This window comes from Periplaneta americana, chromosome 4 (assembly GCF_040183065.1).
Source record: "Periplaneta americana isolate PAMFEO1 chromosome 4, P.americana_PAMFEO1_priV1, whole genome shotgun sequence".
NCBI classification, from domain to species: domain Eukaryota; kingdom Metazoa; phylum Arthropoda; class Insecta; order Blattodea; family Blattidae; genus Periplaneta; species Periplaneta americana.
The window spans coordinates 128488732-128509653 of record NC_091120.1 but is presented as its reverse complement, the minus strand read 5'-3'; the positions used below and the strand labels follow the sequence as shown (position 1 = coordinate 128509653).

Sequence of the window (20922 nt, the reverse complement as noted above, 5' to 3'; positions counted from 1 at the left end):
AGTCCAAAAGTAAGGAATTGGCTATTCCTCTTCAGCAGGCTACCAAATGGGCTGCATTCTACACCGGAGTGGGAGTCACAACTATTAAAAAAATAAGAAAAGAAAGTAAAGAAAGGAACGAGATGTGTCCCAACAACCCTCTTTCTACACCAGGGAAAACGAGAATTCGACCTCAGCACAATCGTATGATTGTGGACGATTTCGACAGATGTGAGATAAAGAACACCATTAATGAATTTTATGTTCGTGAGAAAAAAGTTCCGACTGTACCCAAGCTTCTACCCATAATAAGAAGCAAAATCACTTTCCCTTGGGGTTGCAGATCTTTAAATAGATTATTGAAGGTCATGGGCTACAAATGGAAGAAGTGCCAGTCAAAAAGAAAAATTCTTCTTGAAAGGGCTGATATTGTCAGTTGGCGGCACAAATACCTGACCAGAATAAAACATTTTCGTGAAGCCGGACGCAATATTGTGTACATGGACGAAAGTTGGGTTGACAGCAACCTAACATTTTCTAAGTGTTGGCAAAGCGATGACGAATTTGGTATCCAAGCCAACACCAGTTCTGGAAACAGACTGATTGTAGTGAACGCTGGAAGTGTAAATGGGTGGATTCCTGGTGCACAACTTGTTTACAAAGCTGGCACTGCGTCTGGAGATTATCACGGACAGATGAATAGTGGTAATTTCGAGAAATGGGTAAATGAAAAACTATTACCTAATCTTCCCGAGCAGTCTGTAATTATAATGGACAACGCCCCCTATCACTGCATTGAAGTTGACAAGCCTCCTAATAAATATGCAACCAATGCTGCCATGATTGAATGGCTAGAAAGGAAAGGCATTCAAGTCGATCCAAAGTTGCATAAAGTAGACTTATATGAAATTGTGAATGCTCACAAACCAACTGAAAAAATGTTCAGGATTGACAGGAAATTGGCAGACTACGGTCACACAGTGCTTCGCCTCCCACCCTATATGTGCGAGTTAAATGCAGTGGAGTTGGCTTGGGCTAAGATGAAAAGAACAGTGCGGGAAAACAATGCACGTGGAGATATGTCACTTTCGGCACTTCGCGAATTAACCAATAAAGCAATAACATCCGTCACAAAGAAAGACTGGGAGGGTTATTGCAGTCATGTATTGAGAGTAGAAGCAGGCTACTGGAAAAAACATCGGTCAGTTTCTGAAATAACGGACACCATTATCATAAACTTAGGCGAAGACAGTAGCAGTGACAGTGACAGTGACAGTGACAGTGACAGCAAGAGTGATGGTTCTGAATCTAATTCAGGAAATGAATCTCAAGATGAACTGGCAACACCATTATGATTCACCGGTGAGTAAAATGTTTTCTTTATCAGTAGTAGCAGAGGCAGGGCCATCTCTTCTCTACCCTCTGCCTCTATTTGTTACGTGTTTGTTGACAGCGTGCGGACTGTTAGAAGTGGAGTGGGTGAAATTCGTTACAGGGCCGGATTTACCAGTCACTAACTATAGCCTATACAGATACGAGTACCCATGTGTGTGACCTTATGACATCTTATGACATCAACATTCATTCACAGCATTACCCCGCTTCGTCTCAGTCCCCAAAGACTTTCTCGTGGTTGGAGTACAGTATATAATATACCGGTACATGTACAGATGGAAAACTTCATTCCATACATAATCACCTGCGTTACCAACTTAGGTAGCAAAAGAAATAACACTATCTTCCTCAATATGTTAAATTTTCCTCCTTTAGATTTGTGTTTTAAAATGGATGCATTCTTTTTATAAGATTTTTAAAACTTGATTTTCATATATTAATTATTCACTTGTTACTCAATTATCATGGTCTGATTTTTGAGTAGGTAGGCCCTACTCCGAATCCTTTGAGACACCTTCCTCTGCATGACAAATTCAGAGGTGTACAAAATGAAAGCAATATCTGTTATATCACACAAGAATTGAGTAGCCTATTTCCAAAACCTACTATTTCACTTTTCACAAATTTTACAGGAAAAACGAAAATCTGTTTTTTTTTTTTTTTTTTTTGTGACGGTCGATTTTATTAATTACTTTTTATTGCAACTTTTTAAAATTTCTCTACTTGTTTCATTCAAAATTATTCCCAAAACGAAATGTTAATTTCTAAATTTTACATTTTAAAAAATGAAATAGATGGTTTTGAAAATAAAATTGAAAATAGTACACTTTGGCAACAATGATGTGCTCATGTTTGAGAAATATGTAAAAATTCAAATGTAGAATAATTTATTTAAAACACCAAGAAACATATTACAAACATACCGTACTGAAAGAAACATAATAATCAGGCAGTTCAAATATCTGTATACAAAGTTACATCAAATCTTCATTTAGAAATTCTATGTTGTCTTGCATTCCATTATCTTCTCGTTCTGCAGGCTGGACTCTCAAAGCTTCTTTATAGAAATCAATTTGATTTCATTGATATCCCATGGCCTGGAGCAGCTTTTTAACGTCTAATATCTTAGGTGAACTTGTTTTGTTTGGAGAGTTGATGGTCCTCAGCAAAAAGAAAAAACTGTTGCTCAGAGGAAATGTACGTATGCTTGAAAATGTTGGGTAATGCTAATAACAGAACGGTATGTACTCCTGAATGTTATTCTATTGGATGAAGAGTGTGGAAGTCCCAAAGCTTTTGCGTCAGTGATTTTGAAACCTTTATCTGGCTTTAAATGCTTCTCACACCCTCTCTTCCAATCAACAAAATTAATGTCAGCTGTTGTGAACACAGTTTCCACTTTTGAAAGTATATCAACATATTGGTATGGATACAGACTATATTCTTCCTCCTTTACCTTCCTATCCACTAAACCAAATGCACGATCAGCAGGCATGTAGGAATGTCCGCAGTTTCTTTTGTTGCAGAATCGAATCAAGGAAGTGAGCATGGTGTAGTTCTTATTTTGGCCAACACAGAATCAGACAAGAATCTAAGTCCCATCACATTGTTCAAGTATTTCTCACTTATTATAGGTATTGTTGAGGAAAAAAACTGCCATATTTTTACTTCATTTAAAAGTAAAAACATTTACGAGACGTTAATTTTCCAAATTTACATCGCATATTGTAGTGCATATTTTAAGATTTTATAGAGCATATTTGCATGCATATTTCAAGGTTTATAAATGCATATAAACCCGAGCTCTACTGATTACTTACTGGTACGCATGTATTCAATAACACAAATCACAGATCCTTTGTAATGTGCTCCATTTTCAATGTACAATTAAATGAATTGCAGTTTTGCTTGTTAGAATTACGTTTTCATTGTATTATATGAAGGTGTGAGAATGAGATAGTCCAAAGCCACATTAAAAAAAGAAGTTTTTTGTGCGAATTCGTTTCTTATACAAATGGGGAAGCTACTATTAAAATATTATAGAAATTACTCAACAAATGACGTAAGTATACGAAGAAGAAATCATGATACCGCACCTAATAGCATTGGACTCTAAATCTTCAAATAAAATTTTGCCTTTGTGGCTTAGAACTACAGAGGGTTGTTTCTGATCTCTGATAACGAATTTAAATGACGTCATATGCGTCAGGAATTACACAGACAGCTGAATTGCGGCCAGAGGTGATAGACCAGTAGTGAGTGATTTCATAATCAGAGTGCGCAGTGTATCACAGTAGTAATGCCCAAGAAAATCGAGCCTTTTTGGGAGGGGTACATAACAGCTCTTTCCGATGCCAAGTACAGTTACGTGAAAATCATAGGAGCTTGCAAAAAACGTGATGTATAAAAAACGTGGTTTCGTTATTTCCAAGAAAGGCAACTTGTGTGTAATTGTCTGTACCTAGTAAGACTGACAAAGCTCGGAGGGGATTAATTCCAGAATGGAAAAAGCAAGTAAATCCACTCCCATCACAAGTGTCCGCACCCCACGAGATGATACAAATTAATTTCATTCGAGCTTTACCAATCTTATTAAGTACACAGAAGATGCCTTTCTTGGAAATAACGAAACCTCGTTTATTGTAGGCTTCTTTTATTTTCACTTAACTGTACTTGGCATTGGAAAGGATCGTAATGTACCCTTTCCAGAAAAGGCTCGATTTTCTTGGGAACTTCTGCTGTGAGTCGCCACGCACTCTGACTATGAGACCACTCACTACTGGTCTGTCATCTCCCGCCACAGTTCAGCTGTCGCGCAACTCCTGACGCACATGATGTCATTCAAATTCGTTATCAAAGATCAGAAACAACCCTGTATATCATTCTCATATATTAAATTATGTAATTTTTCTTGTGTAGTGACGATGCACAGTGGGCCAGAATCGACTCAAAATAGGACAAAATTATTTTATGTCTCTATTGTTTTCTTGGATGCATAAAATCAATAGTTATTCAATAGTTTTCACTTTTTCTTTAAGTTAAAAGCACTTTCACAACATAATAGCTTTTTATATTCAATATCTGATTCCTCATTACATTTTCATTACTGACATTTTCTTCATGAATAGCACTTTCTTTTTCTTCCTCACTAGAGTCTTGTATTTTTTACGTGACTTTCTGATATTTGAAATGAGAGGATGGGAAGATATGAGAAGGTTGTTGACTAAATCTGTCGTGTTTTTTACGAGAACTTTTCCTTATGTGGGGCTCTCGATATATCTTAGTATCTTTTTAATATGAGCCTCCTGAGCCTCCTCAGATTAACTGTCAAATTTGAAGCAGAGCTGAGTTAATAATCTGAGACCCATGGATGAGAATTTTGTGTAAGCTAGCTGGGAGGTTAAACCAGGGATACTTCTGAAAGAACAATTTTGCATTTTCTAGCGCACATTGATTGAAAGAATCAACTTTAATGTCTCTTCCACTAGAAATTACTCGAAGAACAACTGGAAAATGTATAATTAAGTCTTTGTCTATCCTGGTTATGGGTGATGTTAATTCGGGATTTGAGAAGAATCTTCCAGGAGAATTCCCGTCGTTTGAGTGTCCAATTCCCCCTGGTTTAGGTTTGTCCACAAGAAGTCCCATCTGATTTCGAAACCGACTCTGAATTTCTTCCTTTCTCCTTTTCATAAATTCGTTTGGCTGTATGATCTAATAGACTCTGTAACTTCACTTCTGCACTTATTTGTCACAGTAATATCACATGGATAGCAATGCAGCTTTGCTTCTCGTACTTCATTGTACGTTGGATATAAATCTACATTTCTACATTTTGCTTGTAGTCTCAATAAAGTGTATTAGATAATTTCTCATCCATTATCAGGGCTAAAACGTCATCATCACTATATTTTATAACATTTTTGCAGGAACCACTATGCTCGTTATATGCAGTTAGAATTTTTGCTGCACGGGGTGGTGTACTTAGAGCATTTTCCATTAGTTTAGCTGCTTCTTTTTACCAGAAGTCTTCAGAATTATCTGAGTAGCAAGAGTAAGCTCAGCAGGATCAGCAGCTTCTCTGAGATGTTCAGTTTCTCCCCTCTTAGTCTTCTTAGATGATTCAGAGAACAATTTTCTTGGATGGCCAGAATGGCTATACAACTATGAACATCCAGCAACATGTTCAACATGAAATTTATTACATTGGGGACAGCTTAAATTCTTGATCCAACGAACTGCCATATTTTTCTTCCTATTTATTTTTCATTCCGTAGTAATTTTGCTATCTTTTATTAAAAACACTGGAGAATGAACTATTTTTTTCTTTAGTTCTGAAGAAAAATCTTGTTGACAATTTTCACGTAATCCTAATTATGAAATAACAAACTCATGAACAGCTGTCTTATCATTATTATTTTGTAGCAAGACTTCCACGATTTCACAGTGTAAAAAACAGCGGTCATCTGGAATACTAATGAATAATACGTATCTGAATTTTCGGACATTAAACAGAAAAGTGCAAGTAGTTGCAGCTGAATACGACTTTTCTGCAATCTATAGGGTCTGTTTGAACCATCGACACAAGTTTTCGTAACATCGAGTGACATGTACTTTATAACCCTCTTTAAATATTGAAAACTAAAATATATTAGCTTAAATTGCATTCCTCCAAGTTATCGCAAATATTTACACTTTGTTTAAACCAATTCAAAATGACATATATTCCTAATAAAACGTACCATTTGTTCTAACATTCTCAGCCATTGTTATTTCTTTATTCATGAATATGACCACGTAACACACACCAATGTCTCAAGCGCACGGTCTAGGACTGACTGGTGCGCTATCGCCTGGTTACAATAGCTCTCTTTCAAGGCTGTAGCCACAGCTATTAAAACATGTTATCGATGATGCATCATGAGTTTAGTGCTCACCAACATCCCTACTATGAGTATATACTGTCAAAAGTATTGTAAAAAAAAAAGTTGATTTTTTTCAATTTTGTCCCATTTCTGACTCAGTCTGGCCCACTGTGCGATGTCATGAATGCTTGTACTTCCTACAAGCTAATAAAAATCAAATCATATCTTCCAATTTCCAATAGAAATTAAAGTTAGAATCATCAATAAGAAGACATGGAAAGGACTAATGGACCAACCTTCCTGAACATACTTTATGCCTCTGTAGATAGTTACATACAGAGCATTCATTTCAAAACTTCCCAGTCTAAATAACTCTTACAATTTAAATAGGATTTAATTAAACAAGAATCACATCAGTTTAGATATTGAGGGGGAAGTTTAAAACCAGTCTTAATTGCATATTAGTTTTCACTCCTTTACCAACAACCTCCCCCACTTTGAAATTACGAGTGGCACTTCTATCTTGTGCTACTTAAATCTGAAATAGTATTCCACTGTTTATACATCTCATTCTTTTGTTTTGTCGTCTTTTGTTTTCTATCGTCACCTGGCAACCTGGATTATTTTATTGCTGATTAGAGCTGAAGAGAATAAAGCTACAAAGACTATTGAGTATTTCATGTAGTCCTAATAGTTGTGTTTATGTATTAAATTACTTGAAAATAGAGTATACACTTCAAGGGGGAACAAAAATCAACCTTATTGATTAAATTTAGGAAATTACACAAAATAAACTGTGTTTTTATGCTACAATCAACTGACAATAACAACAATCCAGGTTGTCTGGCGACGATAGAAAACAAAATATGAGAAAACAAATGAAAGAGATGTATAAACAATTGAATAATTTTTCATATTTAAGTATCACAAGATAGGGGTGCCATTTGAAATTTCAAAGTGGGGTGGCTGGGGGTGAGGGGGTGAAATAATCAGGGAAAATTTCAGCATACGGATTCCTCACTAACAATTAGATCTTAAAATATTACAAAGAGCAGATTTGTCTGCGTTTGTTAAATGTGCATCATCATGCTTACGAAAATGCACATTTCAATGCCAATAATTTATTTTGTGTGCACAAGGTTGGAATTTTGAAGTAAGAGGGAAAGGAAGGAATCCGTGTTCTGAAATGTATCCAATAATCAGTTAAGACTCGTTTTAAACTTCCCCTTCAATATCTAAATTGACGTGCTTTTTGTTTAATTAAATCCTATTTAAATTATATAGTTATTTAGACTGGGAAGTTTTGAAATGAATGCTTCTTATGTACGGTAGCATGTAGACATACGTCAAGTAAAACAAATGAAGAGTTATTTTCTTTTATCACTGAAACTTGAGAAAGCAAAAACTATTACAGCCACTATCAGTACCTGATAACACTGACAAACTTACTTGTAGTATTGTAGTAATTATTCACTGTTAAGACTGTATCATTGGCAGCAATGCAACTTCCATTAATGGAAAACTGCACATGTCCCACAACGAAGCGGTATGCCATATCCATGTGATTAACTTTAACACTTCCAATATATGCTGTCTTGTTTGCCTTTGGCACATGTTCCCAAAAGGAGGTAGTATTTTTTTCCGCTGGTGTTTCTGTTAATGAAACAAAACAAGTCATGTGTAATAACTATAATAGATATCTACCGTACATAATACTTGTACATAGTTGATAATACAAGCTTCATATTTTAAATCACTGAATTGTAACTAATTTATATGATTAAAAACTGTATGGTACAAGTTTTGTGAATGTTATTTCCATGATAAGTAATATCTTACTTTCATGCAATTTTGAACCTGTATTCTAACATCAAAATTTAACTTCTATCAAATATACCAGTGCAAACCAGTAAATTATTTATAAATTCTACAATTTGGAATTTCTCGTTAGACATCTTTGAGACACCTTCACAAATGCTATTGTTTTGTCTTTTGACTTACATCTTTTGACTTTGCTTTGCCACTTATTTAAAAATTAGGCACGAAGTAAGTGGAAATTATAGCTGAATTTGACATTTATTTACAAATGAGACAAGAAATATGTGGAAATTATAATCGAATTTAATATACATATAGCCGAATTTAACATGCACTTAAGTTAATTCTTGAATGGTTACAGTTTAAACGACACGCGAAAAATTGAGTTAATTTTGTAATTTATTTTTATATATCAGTACATAATATATTTAATTTGAGTCATCACAGTAACTGAAATCTGTTAATCTTCTGATATTCACTCATTCAGACAAGAATTTTAGGCTAGTCATTATGCTAATATAGACCCAATTAAGTTGTGAAGCAGTTGGAAACTGTTGCAACGTTGTACTGAAAGATAGTGTTAATAGTTGGGCAAATGATGTTAATTTTTTGTGCGATAGTTTCTAGATTACAAATTTGTTTTTTTTTTTTTTTGTTGGTTATTTAACGACGTTGTATCAACTACTAGGTTATTTCGCGTCGATGAGATTGGTGATAGCGAGATGAGGCCGAGGATTCCCCATAGATTACCTGGCATTCACCTTACGGTTGGGAAAAACCTAGGATAAAACCCAACCAGGTAATCAGCCCAAGCGGGGATCGAACCCGCGCTCAAACACAACTTCAGACTGGCAGACAAGCTCCTTAACTGACAGCCACGCCGGCGGCTTACAAATTCGTATTATCAGTATAGGCCTACTTTATCTTGTAAATTCTATGTTTGCACAGGTCTGTTTTAATGCCTACTAAATTCATCATTCTGGTAAATCAGATTCTGCACACACCAAGGGCAGACTATTTTATTTACTTATTTTTACTGTTAACTGATTCTTATTATTTTATCTATTAATTATGCCTAAAGAAGATTAATTTTATTTCATAACATTTGTTGTAGCTAAGGTTAGTTTTTATACTACCGGTACACTCTTATTCATTGAAAATGACAGTGATAAATTATTTTTAGTGCTGTACATAAGAATCCCTCATGTCATCTGGTCTAAATATCCAACATTAAGGGATACATCATTCGCACTTCTAACCAATTCAAGATTACAAAAATCAGGTGCAACCCTCCAATCCTGGTGCACATCTCAGGATCTTTATGATTTTCTCTATAACCCTCCAAAATTCTGAACCATCAGATAGAAATTAGCAAATCTTAGTAATAAACCTTGGAATTTTGTGTAACTTATGTTATTTCATCATTTCCACGAAGAGAAAATATTCTTTATAACATAGAGTACTGTGTATTGGTACCCAACTATAAAATGCACTTCTGAAGAAACAACAAATCTTATAGATTTCTGAACAAATAATATTAGTTTTCCAGTTGAGGTATAGATTACAAGACTTTAGTACAACTTCAGTATGTTTCAACTATATTTTATTTTTAGTTTACGACGACTTGGAATGCCCTGAAGATGAAACGGGTATGTATTTCCAAAAAAATAGGAAACTAAAATTGCAAAACTAACATAACATCTAAAATTTGTATCATAACAATCGTCGTGAAAGCCAAAGATATTTAGTAGCATCTAAGAAGTAAGGCTTTTATACATGCCCCTATCAGGCCTGTACAGAGCTTGAAAATTGGGGAGTCTTTGTTGTATATACATATTAATATATTGTATATTAATTCCTAGAAGTCCTATTTTATTTTCTAATATCGTAAAATGGGGTGAATAGGGACGCAGTGGATGAATAGGAACGAAGTTTTATTATTTTTTATTTCTTTATGTCAAAGAGTAAATATAATAATATGAATGTTTATTTGTTCACTCATCATGAATGAAAACATAAACACTCTTATTATATTAATTATTTATGTAAAGATTAATTTTTGGTCCTACAAAATATATCTGTTATGGTAACATTGATTATTAGAGTAGAAAAATTCACTCCGATGCCAGGATCGAACCTGGGTCTTTGGTGTACCAAGTGCTCTAACCACTGAGCTACGCTGAAATTCAATCCACAGCACCAAATCGAATCCCTCTCCTCTAGTGTTTTTCCCTTTGTGGTCTGACTCCAAGTTCGACATGTATGTTAACGTATATTGTCAACTGCCATTATATAAGGAGCACAATCAATTGAGTGACTTGGTGGCCGGAATTCCACAATAATATACACTGTTGGGCGAAGAATCTAAGTAAAGATTAATTTTTGGTCCTACAGAATATATCTGTTATATATCGATCCCTGGCGCCAAAGCGAAATTTTCTTCTCTAATAATTAATCACTGTTACCATTGTTACCAGTTCTAGTCTTGTTGGAAAACACAATGAGCTACTGCGCATGAGCAGGCATTCAGAATCGATTTCGAACCGTGCTGCAACAAACCTATAGTAAATGATTAAGACTTTTTCAATTGTCATTTTATATACAAATTCTCAAGAATTTCTGTTCCAAAAACATGCAAAATATAATTATTAACTTATTTTCTCTTAAGATACCATAAAATACCATAAAACGTTGTACAATACACGACTATCATAAGAACTCAACATGCTCACATGAATAACTAAACTCGCTGTCCCTTGTTTAGTTAAATTCCATGCTCGCATGTTAAGTTGTACATAATGATCTTGTACCAGTAACATAAATAACTATTACCTGCAGACCAATTGGCTCCACTGAAGAACACAAAATCAACGGTATCAAGTTTAGCTATATCTCGCGCTCTGCTCACATTGGAGTTTCCTGCAACAAGAAATTTACAAAATGTAAATTACTCGAAGGCTGTAAAACTACAAGATACAGGAAGAAAATCAATTATACGTTGCTATTAAAAGAAAGAGAGCTGTATAGTAAGAACAGGCGTGAATTTGTTTGTGTCTTGATTTCTAGTTACGTACATAAATCGAATTAAAAATGAAACTCTGCGCAGTTTAATTGAACTGTGAAAATAATTACAGTAAGAGTTGGTGCAGAAACAGAACATGTAGAATGTTAAATAGAAGTTTCCATTTACTGACACAAAATTTAATCAATGTAATAAATTACGAAGTAAATGTAATGATAATCATAATATGTACTGAAGGAAAATATCTCTGTCATCAAATAACTTAACAGAATAATGCACAATAGAAATACCACATCAAGACAGAGATTTAGTTAAATGCAGTAATGCATAGAAATATATAAATACAGTTCTTAAATTCCATTTATCGTAATTAAGATCGTTCTGTTGATTATCTATAGTTTTCCTAATGGCTTCCCATGTTTCCAAAGTAGACCAGTTGTTGCTAGTCGGATGATATAATTACCAGTATATTAGTAGTAAGACAGGATTTCCATATAAATGCAATTTTTTATATAAGCTTGCTACACTTATCAAACGTTTGTAAATATCTGTTTCATGATTTAGTGAGTCGAAATAAGTATAATTTTCCCGCACACACTTGCATGTTTTGACCTCTTTAGACATAAATGCATGCATAATGCACATTTGTTAGATTTTAGGTTTAATAAAGTATATTTAGAGGTTTATCTTGTATATTACGTCAATTGTTATTGTTTTAGTACATATTTTATGTTACATCGCATAATACTGCATATTATAAATGTAGTCATAGAGTTTGGTATTTCTGAGCTTACAGTATTTAAGTGTATCTACTGAAAAATATAAATGGAAGGTCTATCGGTTTGCAGGACTTCTACCTGAGAACTCCTGGACTTTAGCAGCATTGGAATTCCAAACCCCCAACTCTTGTTCAATAGTAGTCCCATCCTGAGGCTAAAATTATTATTTGAAGAATGCCTCTCATGCATCCCTCACATACTTAGTACTAGTAGTTTGGTGACAATAGAGCTAACATACACCTTAATTTGGACAGATAGTAGATCTGTAGTACTGTACATAATTATATTGTTGCTTTGTGAATTACACCTGTCACTTCTTGAGACTGTTAGTACCGGTACAACATCGTGTCATTTGAAAATGAAATGTAAGTTTCAATTTTGATAGTATATATATTTTTGGTATTTTTTCCTCCATTGTGCATATTTGGTCATTTGATAATACATGTTATTATTTTTACGATTTGATAGAGCATGAAAATCCTGTCTCTAGTCATTAGTATTGCATGTATTTCTTGATGTGTATGTATTTAATTAATATAGGCAGACAATTCTGGTATGTTACCGTTCACCTCTCCCCCTGGAGATAATGTATACAATATTATATTTCAATTTGTTACGACTTTTCAATATCTAACTAAAACAAATTCTGTTATGTAGATTTACAGGTACCGGTAGTATCTTTGAAAGTTGATGGTCTGTCGATCTTGATTGGATGAAATTGAAACAGTCTGAATTTTCAGTTTTGATTGTTACCGGTACAGTTAAGAAGTTAAGTGTGCTGTGTTTTTATTGGCGTAGTTTTCAGTGTTTATTTAGCAAATATAATAATTCTGTTTACTACAATAGTTATAGCATATACAATAAATACAAATATTTCAATGTTCAATGGCAAAACAAGTTACAATGTTTACTTTTCTTAAAAAGAAAAGACTTATTGAGGAATCAGTGGAAAGTACACCTGTTGCATTTAATGAAGAAAATTTTCAATTGGCTTCAAGTGAAAGTGAAATCTGTGAACCAGTAATTCCATCTGTGTTACAGTACCTTCATCTAGTGCTGTTAGTGGTGAAACAATGAATAAAATGGTTGGACGCGAAATCAAATATAAAAATCGATGGGAACTACGAAGGTAGTTTACAAATAATGATTTAGACGAATAACATTTACCATGTCGTAGAACTCGCACCCAGCGAGTATGCCGTGTTCAGTGAAATGAAGAAGCACCTAAATGGTGTTAGATTTTCTGAAAATAATAACGCCCTGCAAGCAGCTGTCAGAGATTGGGTGCGTGACACACAAAAGAATGGTACAGTACGACCATACCAAAACTACCAGAGCAGTGGCAACGATGCATAGGTCTTCAGGGAGAATATGTGGAAAGGGCTGAAGCCAAATCTGAAAGCCTGAACCATCCACGACATGGTAAATGTCATTAGTCTAAATAATTTGTAAACAACCCCCGTAAATATGACTGGTTGTATTCCAATTGTACTCGAGGTGGTGTATTTTATAAATTAAATTAAATGCATTTACAAAATGACATCGGAGCTTTTCAACAAACAAGTAGGGTATGTATTCATGTCAGTAAGCGAAATAAAATATAAAAACCGATGGGAACTAAATATAATTTGTTGTATTTCGATCGTACTTGAGGTGATGTATTTTCTAAACTGTGTGAAATGCCTTCAAGAAATGACATCGACATTCTTCAAAAACAGGCTGGATAAGCATACCAGTGCCATTCAAAAACATTGCAGGTCTACTAATTTAGGTGGTTTATGTATGAAGGATCCTTAACACCGGCTTCATGGGACAATTTTACACAGAAGGATAGTTCATATTCACCATGTTTTATGTAACAACACGAACATTTTTAAGTTAATGCCTATATTAATATTTAGCTGTGTTTAAAACAAATATAAACCAATCAAAGCTCTATTTCTTTAATTGACCCTATGCTCCCTTTGACATAGACTGCCTCTGCTGTTCTTATTATGTAAAACCTGAATTATTCTTTACTTTGCTGTCTCTCCTCTCCAATACAGTATAAATCCTCTCCCCCTCCGAGGGGAGGAAAAAACACACACACACACACACACACACACACACACACACACACACACACACACACACACACACACACACACACACACACACACACACACACACACACACACACACACACACACACACACACACACACACACACACACACACACACACACACACACACACACACACACACACACACACACACACACACACACACACACACACACACACACACACACACACACACACACACACACACACACACACACACACACACACACACACACACACACACACACACACACACACACACACACACACACACACACACACACACACACACACACACACACACACACACACACACACACACACACACACACACACACACACACACACACACACACACACACACACACACACACACACACACACACACACACACACACACACACACACACACACACACACACACACACACACACACACACACACACACACACACACACACACACACACACACACACACACACACACACACACACACACACACACACACACACACACACACACACACACACACACACACACACACACACACACACACACACACACACACACACACACACACACACACACACACACACACACACACACACACACACACACACACACACACACACACACACACACACACACACACACACACACACACACACACACACACACACACACACACACACACACACACACACACACACACACACACACACACACACACACACACACACACACACACACACACACACACACACACACACACACACACACACACACACACACACACACACACACACACACACACACACACACACACACACACACACACACACACACACACACACACACACACACACACACACACACACACACACACACACACACACACACACACACACACACACACACACACACACACACACACACACACACACACACACACACACACACACACACACACACACACACACACACACACACACACACACACACACACACACACACACACACACACACACACACACACACACACACACACACACACACACACACACACACACACACACACACACACACACACACACACACACACACACACACACACACACACACACACACACACACACACACACACACACACACACACACACACACACACACACACACACACACACACACACACACACACACACACACACACACACACACACACACACACACACACACACACACACACACACACACACACACACACACACACACACAAAAAAAATGGCTTTTAGAGAACCCGAAGGTTCATTGCCGCCCTCATGCAAGTTCGCCATTGGTTCCTTTACTGAGCAAAATTAATCGTGTCTCTACCATCATATCCCACCTCTCTCAAATACATTTCAATATTATCCTCCCATCTACGTTTCGGCCCCCCAACGGTCATTTTCTCTCCAGCCTCCCAACTAACACTATAGCCTATGCATTTCTGGATTTGCCCATATGTGCTACATGTCCTGTCCATCTCAAAGGTCTGGATTTAATGTTCCTAATTATGTTAGATGAAGAATACAATGCGTACAGTTCTGTGTTGTGTAATTTTCTCCATTCTCCGAAATCCCTCTTAGCTCCAAATATTTTCCTCAGCACCTTATTCTCGAAAACCCTTAACCTCTGTTCCTCTCACAAAATGAGAGGTCAAGTTTCACAAGCATATAGAACAACTGGTAATATAACTTACTGTTTTAAAAATCCTAACTTTCAGCTTTTTCGAGAACAAATTGCTGATAAAAGTTTCTCAACCGAATAATAACAGGCTTTTCCCATATTTATTCTGAGTTTTATATATCTTTAAATAAATGTTCCTCAATTAGACTGTGTTCATTTTTTAAATATGTCCTACATTATTCTATCAACATGTTGTAGTTCTGTTTCTGTTGATGGTTTTAATTTGGGGGACAAAGTTATCTGTCTCCTTATGGTGTTTCCCAGACTGTAATACTGCATTTTTTCTCTCCCAAACCAAATAACTCTGTGATTAGTAGTATCAGAAACCAAGAAAACTATGATCCGAATGTGATTAAGGAACACAACAAAATTGTATAACGTTCGGTAATAATCACAGAATTGGATTTATTGCACATATTTCATATTTTAGTTCGTCTGAATTCAAATCTTGGAGATTATAAGCAACTGAAATGTTTCCGTGGAGAGGTTACGAGCCCCTCTCACACAACCCCCATACTGAAGGACTAACTTTGATTTCAGAGGATTCCTTCCTCTTTCAGTTGTCATTCAAGGCTTAGGAGTCCTATCATTCCTATCATATTTCAATATACTGATCATGCAATCAAAAAATGGCAGATGGAACTAAATCCAAATTATTCTAATCAGGACCTACCATTGAACACACACTTGTTCACTGATAACCTAGCTGCAATGTTTAATTCTTTAGACAATCTGCAAAATTACCTAGACTGAAATCTCTCTCACTTAAAATCCACCAATACAGAAAAGAAGTCATTAAAATTCCGAAGACTTATGAAAATGATAAAAAGAACTACAATAAAAAAGTCCAGAGCTTGCAAGTTTAAAACTATAGCCAGTTCAACATTGCTGTATGGATATGAACTATGGATATTCACAACATCACAAAAGAAACAGACTGAAACCGCAGAAATACAGCTTATTACGTCCTGTGACTAGTTACAGATTATCTGATCATAATAAAAGAGGAAATACAACTTTAACTGAAAATAGATAATACAATATACATCTATCAACAAAGAATGTGTGAGTATGTAAACCGAATGCCAGATGAAAGAATTTCATACTACAGAATCAGAATGCTCTACTACAATCTAGTTGGTAGAAGAAATAATGTAAGAGATATTGTTACCAATTTTATTCTGAATCGAGGAGATTGGGCAGGCCTAATAGTCTAACCCTTGAAGATATTGATGATTTCATATTTCAAATTATCCACTAACAGTGGAATAAGACAAGTGACAATTTTAAAAGGAACATAACTGCTACAGTACCTGAAGTATTGTGACACTATCAGCCAAACAGCTGGAGCATCGAATACTTGTACCAAAGACTCTAGTGCTGCATGTACAGTTGTCAAAAAAAAAAAAAAAAGTGGCCGCACTCGTGGACAGCGAATATTTTCTAAGTCCACTTCGGGTCACGGCGATGTTACACGATGCATGTGCTTTTAGAAGCAGTACCGGAACTATGGAATCATTCCATATCTGCACCTCGTAGACCAGCGGTAGAGAGCTCGCTTAATGATTTGAAGGTTGTGAGTTCAGGCCTTGTTCAAGTTTTCATTTCATTTTTTAATCGTTCTTTAGCGATATGAATACTGCATTATTCAAATTATCATTTATATTCTGTTATCGTTCTTTATCGATATGAATAATATTCAAGTTATTTATATTTTATCGTTCCTTTAGCGATATATATATAATATTCAAGTTATAATTTATTATATTCTGTTATCGTCTTTAGCGACGTGAATAATATTCAAATTACCTTTTAAATTCTGTTATCGTTCATTAGCGATATAAATAATATTCAAATTATCATTTGTATTCTGTTATCGTTCATTAGTGATATAAGTAATATAAATTTAATGTTAGGTTTAGAACAATACAGATGCCTAATACGAGTGTTAGTTTTTTTCTTCTTATACTGTTATATTATTACACTATACTATCCTGTAACATAATAAATTGGAAAGGTGTCACGAGGATTTGAGTCTGATACGTTCACATTTCAATTCCGAATTTCGTGACGTCCAACGTTCCTATGTTCTTCCGACTGAGCTATGTCATTTACCTGGTATTAACGTAATTCAGCGCATTGTCAGAAACACTACAACTGAACATTCATTTCGATTATATTCTGAATATTTAATAATGGTATAAAAAGGTTACGTTTATGACAATAATATTTGTAGTTGTAATACCAACTGCAATAGCAGCAATGATTAAGGACATATTGCGTGGATACAGTTCAATATAGATTTTTCGAAAACAAATTACGACACTGAGGTCGAGATTATAAAATAATTGTATTCTTCTTAACTCTGTGGACTCTGTTTGAAAATGATATAGTTATGAATAAGACTCTAACAAGTATTTATATTATTATTTCCTAATTGAAAAATATACATTTTTAGTATAATGAATGTTTTGCTGTTATTTTAAGACCTAGGTAGAGGCTAATACCGAGGAAACCACGACGCCATTTCTGCCTGCGACTTTGACTGACATGGCTCCGTAAAGAGGTGCAGGAACGAATGAAAGTATAATACGGGCTGTGGTTCATCTTGGTTTTTCGGCATCCGAGGCAGGTAGGTGTTTCAACGTTTCATAAAGGACAGCCCGGAGATGGGTGCAAAATGATTAACGCTCGGCAATTTTTGGCCGAAAAGCTGGGAATGGTAGAAGGAAAATTTCAACACCACAACACAACAGGACGCCAGATTAGTGGCAGAGGTTGAAAGGAATCCCTTTCATACTGCTGCTACTTTGAAGGCAGTTGTTAATTTCCCTGGCCATGACCAGACTGTGAGAAATCGTTTAATGGCCGCCAATTTGAGATCTCGATGTTTCATTCCTAGGGAAGTCATAAGGAAGAGCATATAGAGGAGCGTTTAGCCTTTGCAGTGGGAAATGGTGATCAGGATTGGAAAAGAGTAATCTTTTCTGATGAAGTCACCTTTTCTACTACAAAGGAAGGACCCACTCTTGTATATCGTCTTCCTGGTAACCGATTGGACCACAAATACGCTGCCATGCGTGCCTGCAGTGGTAGAGTACCTGTGTCATGTTGGAATTCTTCAATTTCAGCAGGATAATCATCCAGTCGACCACAGATACGCTGCCATGCGTGCCCACAGTGGTAGAGTACCTGTGTCATGTTGGAATTCTTCAATTTCAGCAGGATAATCATCCAGTCCACACATCTCAATTGATTCGGGACTGGTTTGCGAGGAGACAGGACAGACTGGCCTCGTCGCTCTCCGGACTTGAACCCTTTAGAGAATATATTGGGCACAAGTAAAGAAGCATATGCGGAAAAATTGGCCCAATCCCTCTCCAAGACGCCCTGAAGATTTGTGGAAGCTCGTCCATGGCCCATGGTCCCTGGGATGCCGTGACTGAGAACAGTCGGTATTTGAAAACACTAATCGATTCCATGCTCACTCGACTTCAAGATGTGTTCGAGATGGGAGGAAGATGGACTAAATATTGAATCGTGGCTTTTTGTTTGTTTTTATTTTTTTGAACTTTTAATTGTTTTAATTTTTTAAGGCAGACGCCTGTAAGTTTGTTTTGTTTATGCCACGAAAGATATTTTTGTTGAGAATATAACCTTTCTTTCCATTTGCAGCCATAATGTCATAATAAATAATGACACAGTCATGGCATAATACATTCATGAACCTGATGTTAATTACTAAAACGGTCATAAAAGAAACAGAAACAATTATATTTTCTCTCTCTCAAAAAAAAAAAAAAAAAAAAAAAAAAAATCATAAAAAGCATTAGGTTGTGTTCGAAAGCACGACCTTACAAACACTTGCCCGAAACACTACCATTACGCTACAGACTAACACGCAAAAACTTTCATTCTGACTCTAGATATCAGGCCACGTGGTCCAACAACATGTAACATCACCTGTCTCCGAATTGTAGCGGAGATATCCGAAGGGAACTTTGTGTCTAGAGAGCAGCCACTTTTTCTTTTGACAACTGTACAGCCTTAGACACAAAACAATTACTGCTCTCCTTTAGCGTAAATTTGTCTAAGTCCATTTCAGGCAGCGCCTGGTTCACATGACTAGGGAAATGATGTTTATTTTGCAGCTAATTTACTCCTTGAATATATCTTCGTTATAGATTTATTCATAACACTTTATCTATAAACAGACAGAAAGAGCAACAAACAAACCAAACAAAGGAAAAACAGAGCAGAATCGTGCATAAGAAATTCCTTCATGAGTAAACCTAAACTCTCACAAAATCAACCAATGTCTTCCGAAGGGGACTTAGCATATGACAGCGGGTAATTTTTTTTGTCTAATACTTTACATATGTATAAGTGCATGCACACAGTTAACAGAACATAAATACCTGTTGTTATAGTCTATATGATTACTTCAATATACGAAATTTATACAGCAAAGATAAACTTTTCATTTGTAGGTACTTCTAAGAAATAAATATATACAAGTCTATGTATGTACTGTGTCCCAGAAAATATGATGCAATTATCAGACTACTTACTCTATTGTGAAGATAAACGTATTATAATGTGGTCAATACTATGGAACACTACAGTACCAGTGCGCATAAATAAACCATGTTAACGTGAGAACAGCATCATTTCACAAAACTTAGTCTGAAACTTCAAGCAAACACTCTAAATACAGTAGGATGTATGTGTACTTACCGATAACTATAGTGATCAATTTTGAAACATCTTTCTGCTCTTTTCTGATCTTATCAACTTCGTCCACAATGCTCTTCGTGTAATTATCTATGGATATGCCAGTGATATTCTCGCTCTGAAATAATTCAGAAATAGAAGAATGCAGCAAATCTTATAAAATCCATATACATCTCATATAATCTAACATAGAAATGCAATATTTCGCAATTCTCATACACTGTAAAATTTCTATTACTCGAAATGAGACAACTGACCCCATTTTGGATAAGCAAAATTTGGGATAATAAATGTACACCAGGGGCGGCTTTAGAGGTAGTGCCGTTGTGCCATGGCACTACCAGAATACAGAAAGAAAAGGAGAATTCATGTTTTCCGCTCAAAACCTGAGAGAAACAAGTTACGCTTATACAAACTCTACCATCAATATGATCTTTGCAGCGAAACACGTTGTAACCAGTGTTTGGAGGATGGATCTGTGCCAGGCACTACATCCCATAAG

The 20922-nt window shown here is 35.9% G+C and overlaps 1 protein-coding gene across 8 annotated transcripts in view; it reads right to left on the bottom strand.

Annotated features, from left to right (window-relative positions):
* The window catches only part of LOC138698191 (protein 5NUC-like), a 372815-nt gene that overhangs the window by 36930 nt on the left and 314963 nt on the right, over positions 1–20922 (bottom strand). For all 8 annotated transcript variants that reach the window (XM_069823952.1, XM_069823951.1, XM_069823945.1 and 5 more), the window contains 3 exons: positions 20424–20538; positions 10890–10976; positions 7689–7892 (listed from right to left, as the gene is read on the bottom strand). In XM_069823952.1, coding sequence (XP_069680053.1) covers positions 7689–7892; positions 10890–10976; positions 20424–20538 — 406 coding nt within the window. The remainder of the gene's footprint in view (positions 1–7688; positions 7893–10889; positions 10977–20423; positions 20539–20922) is intronic.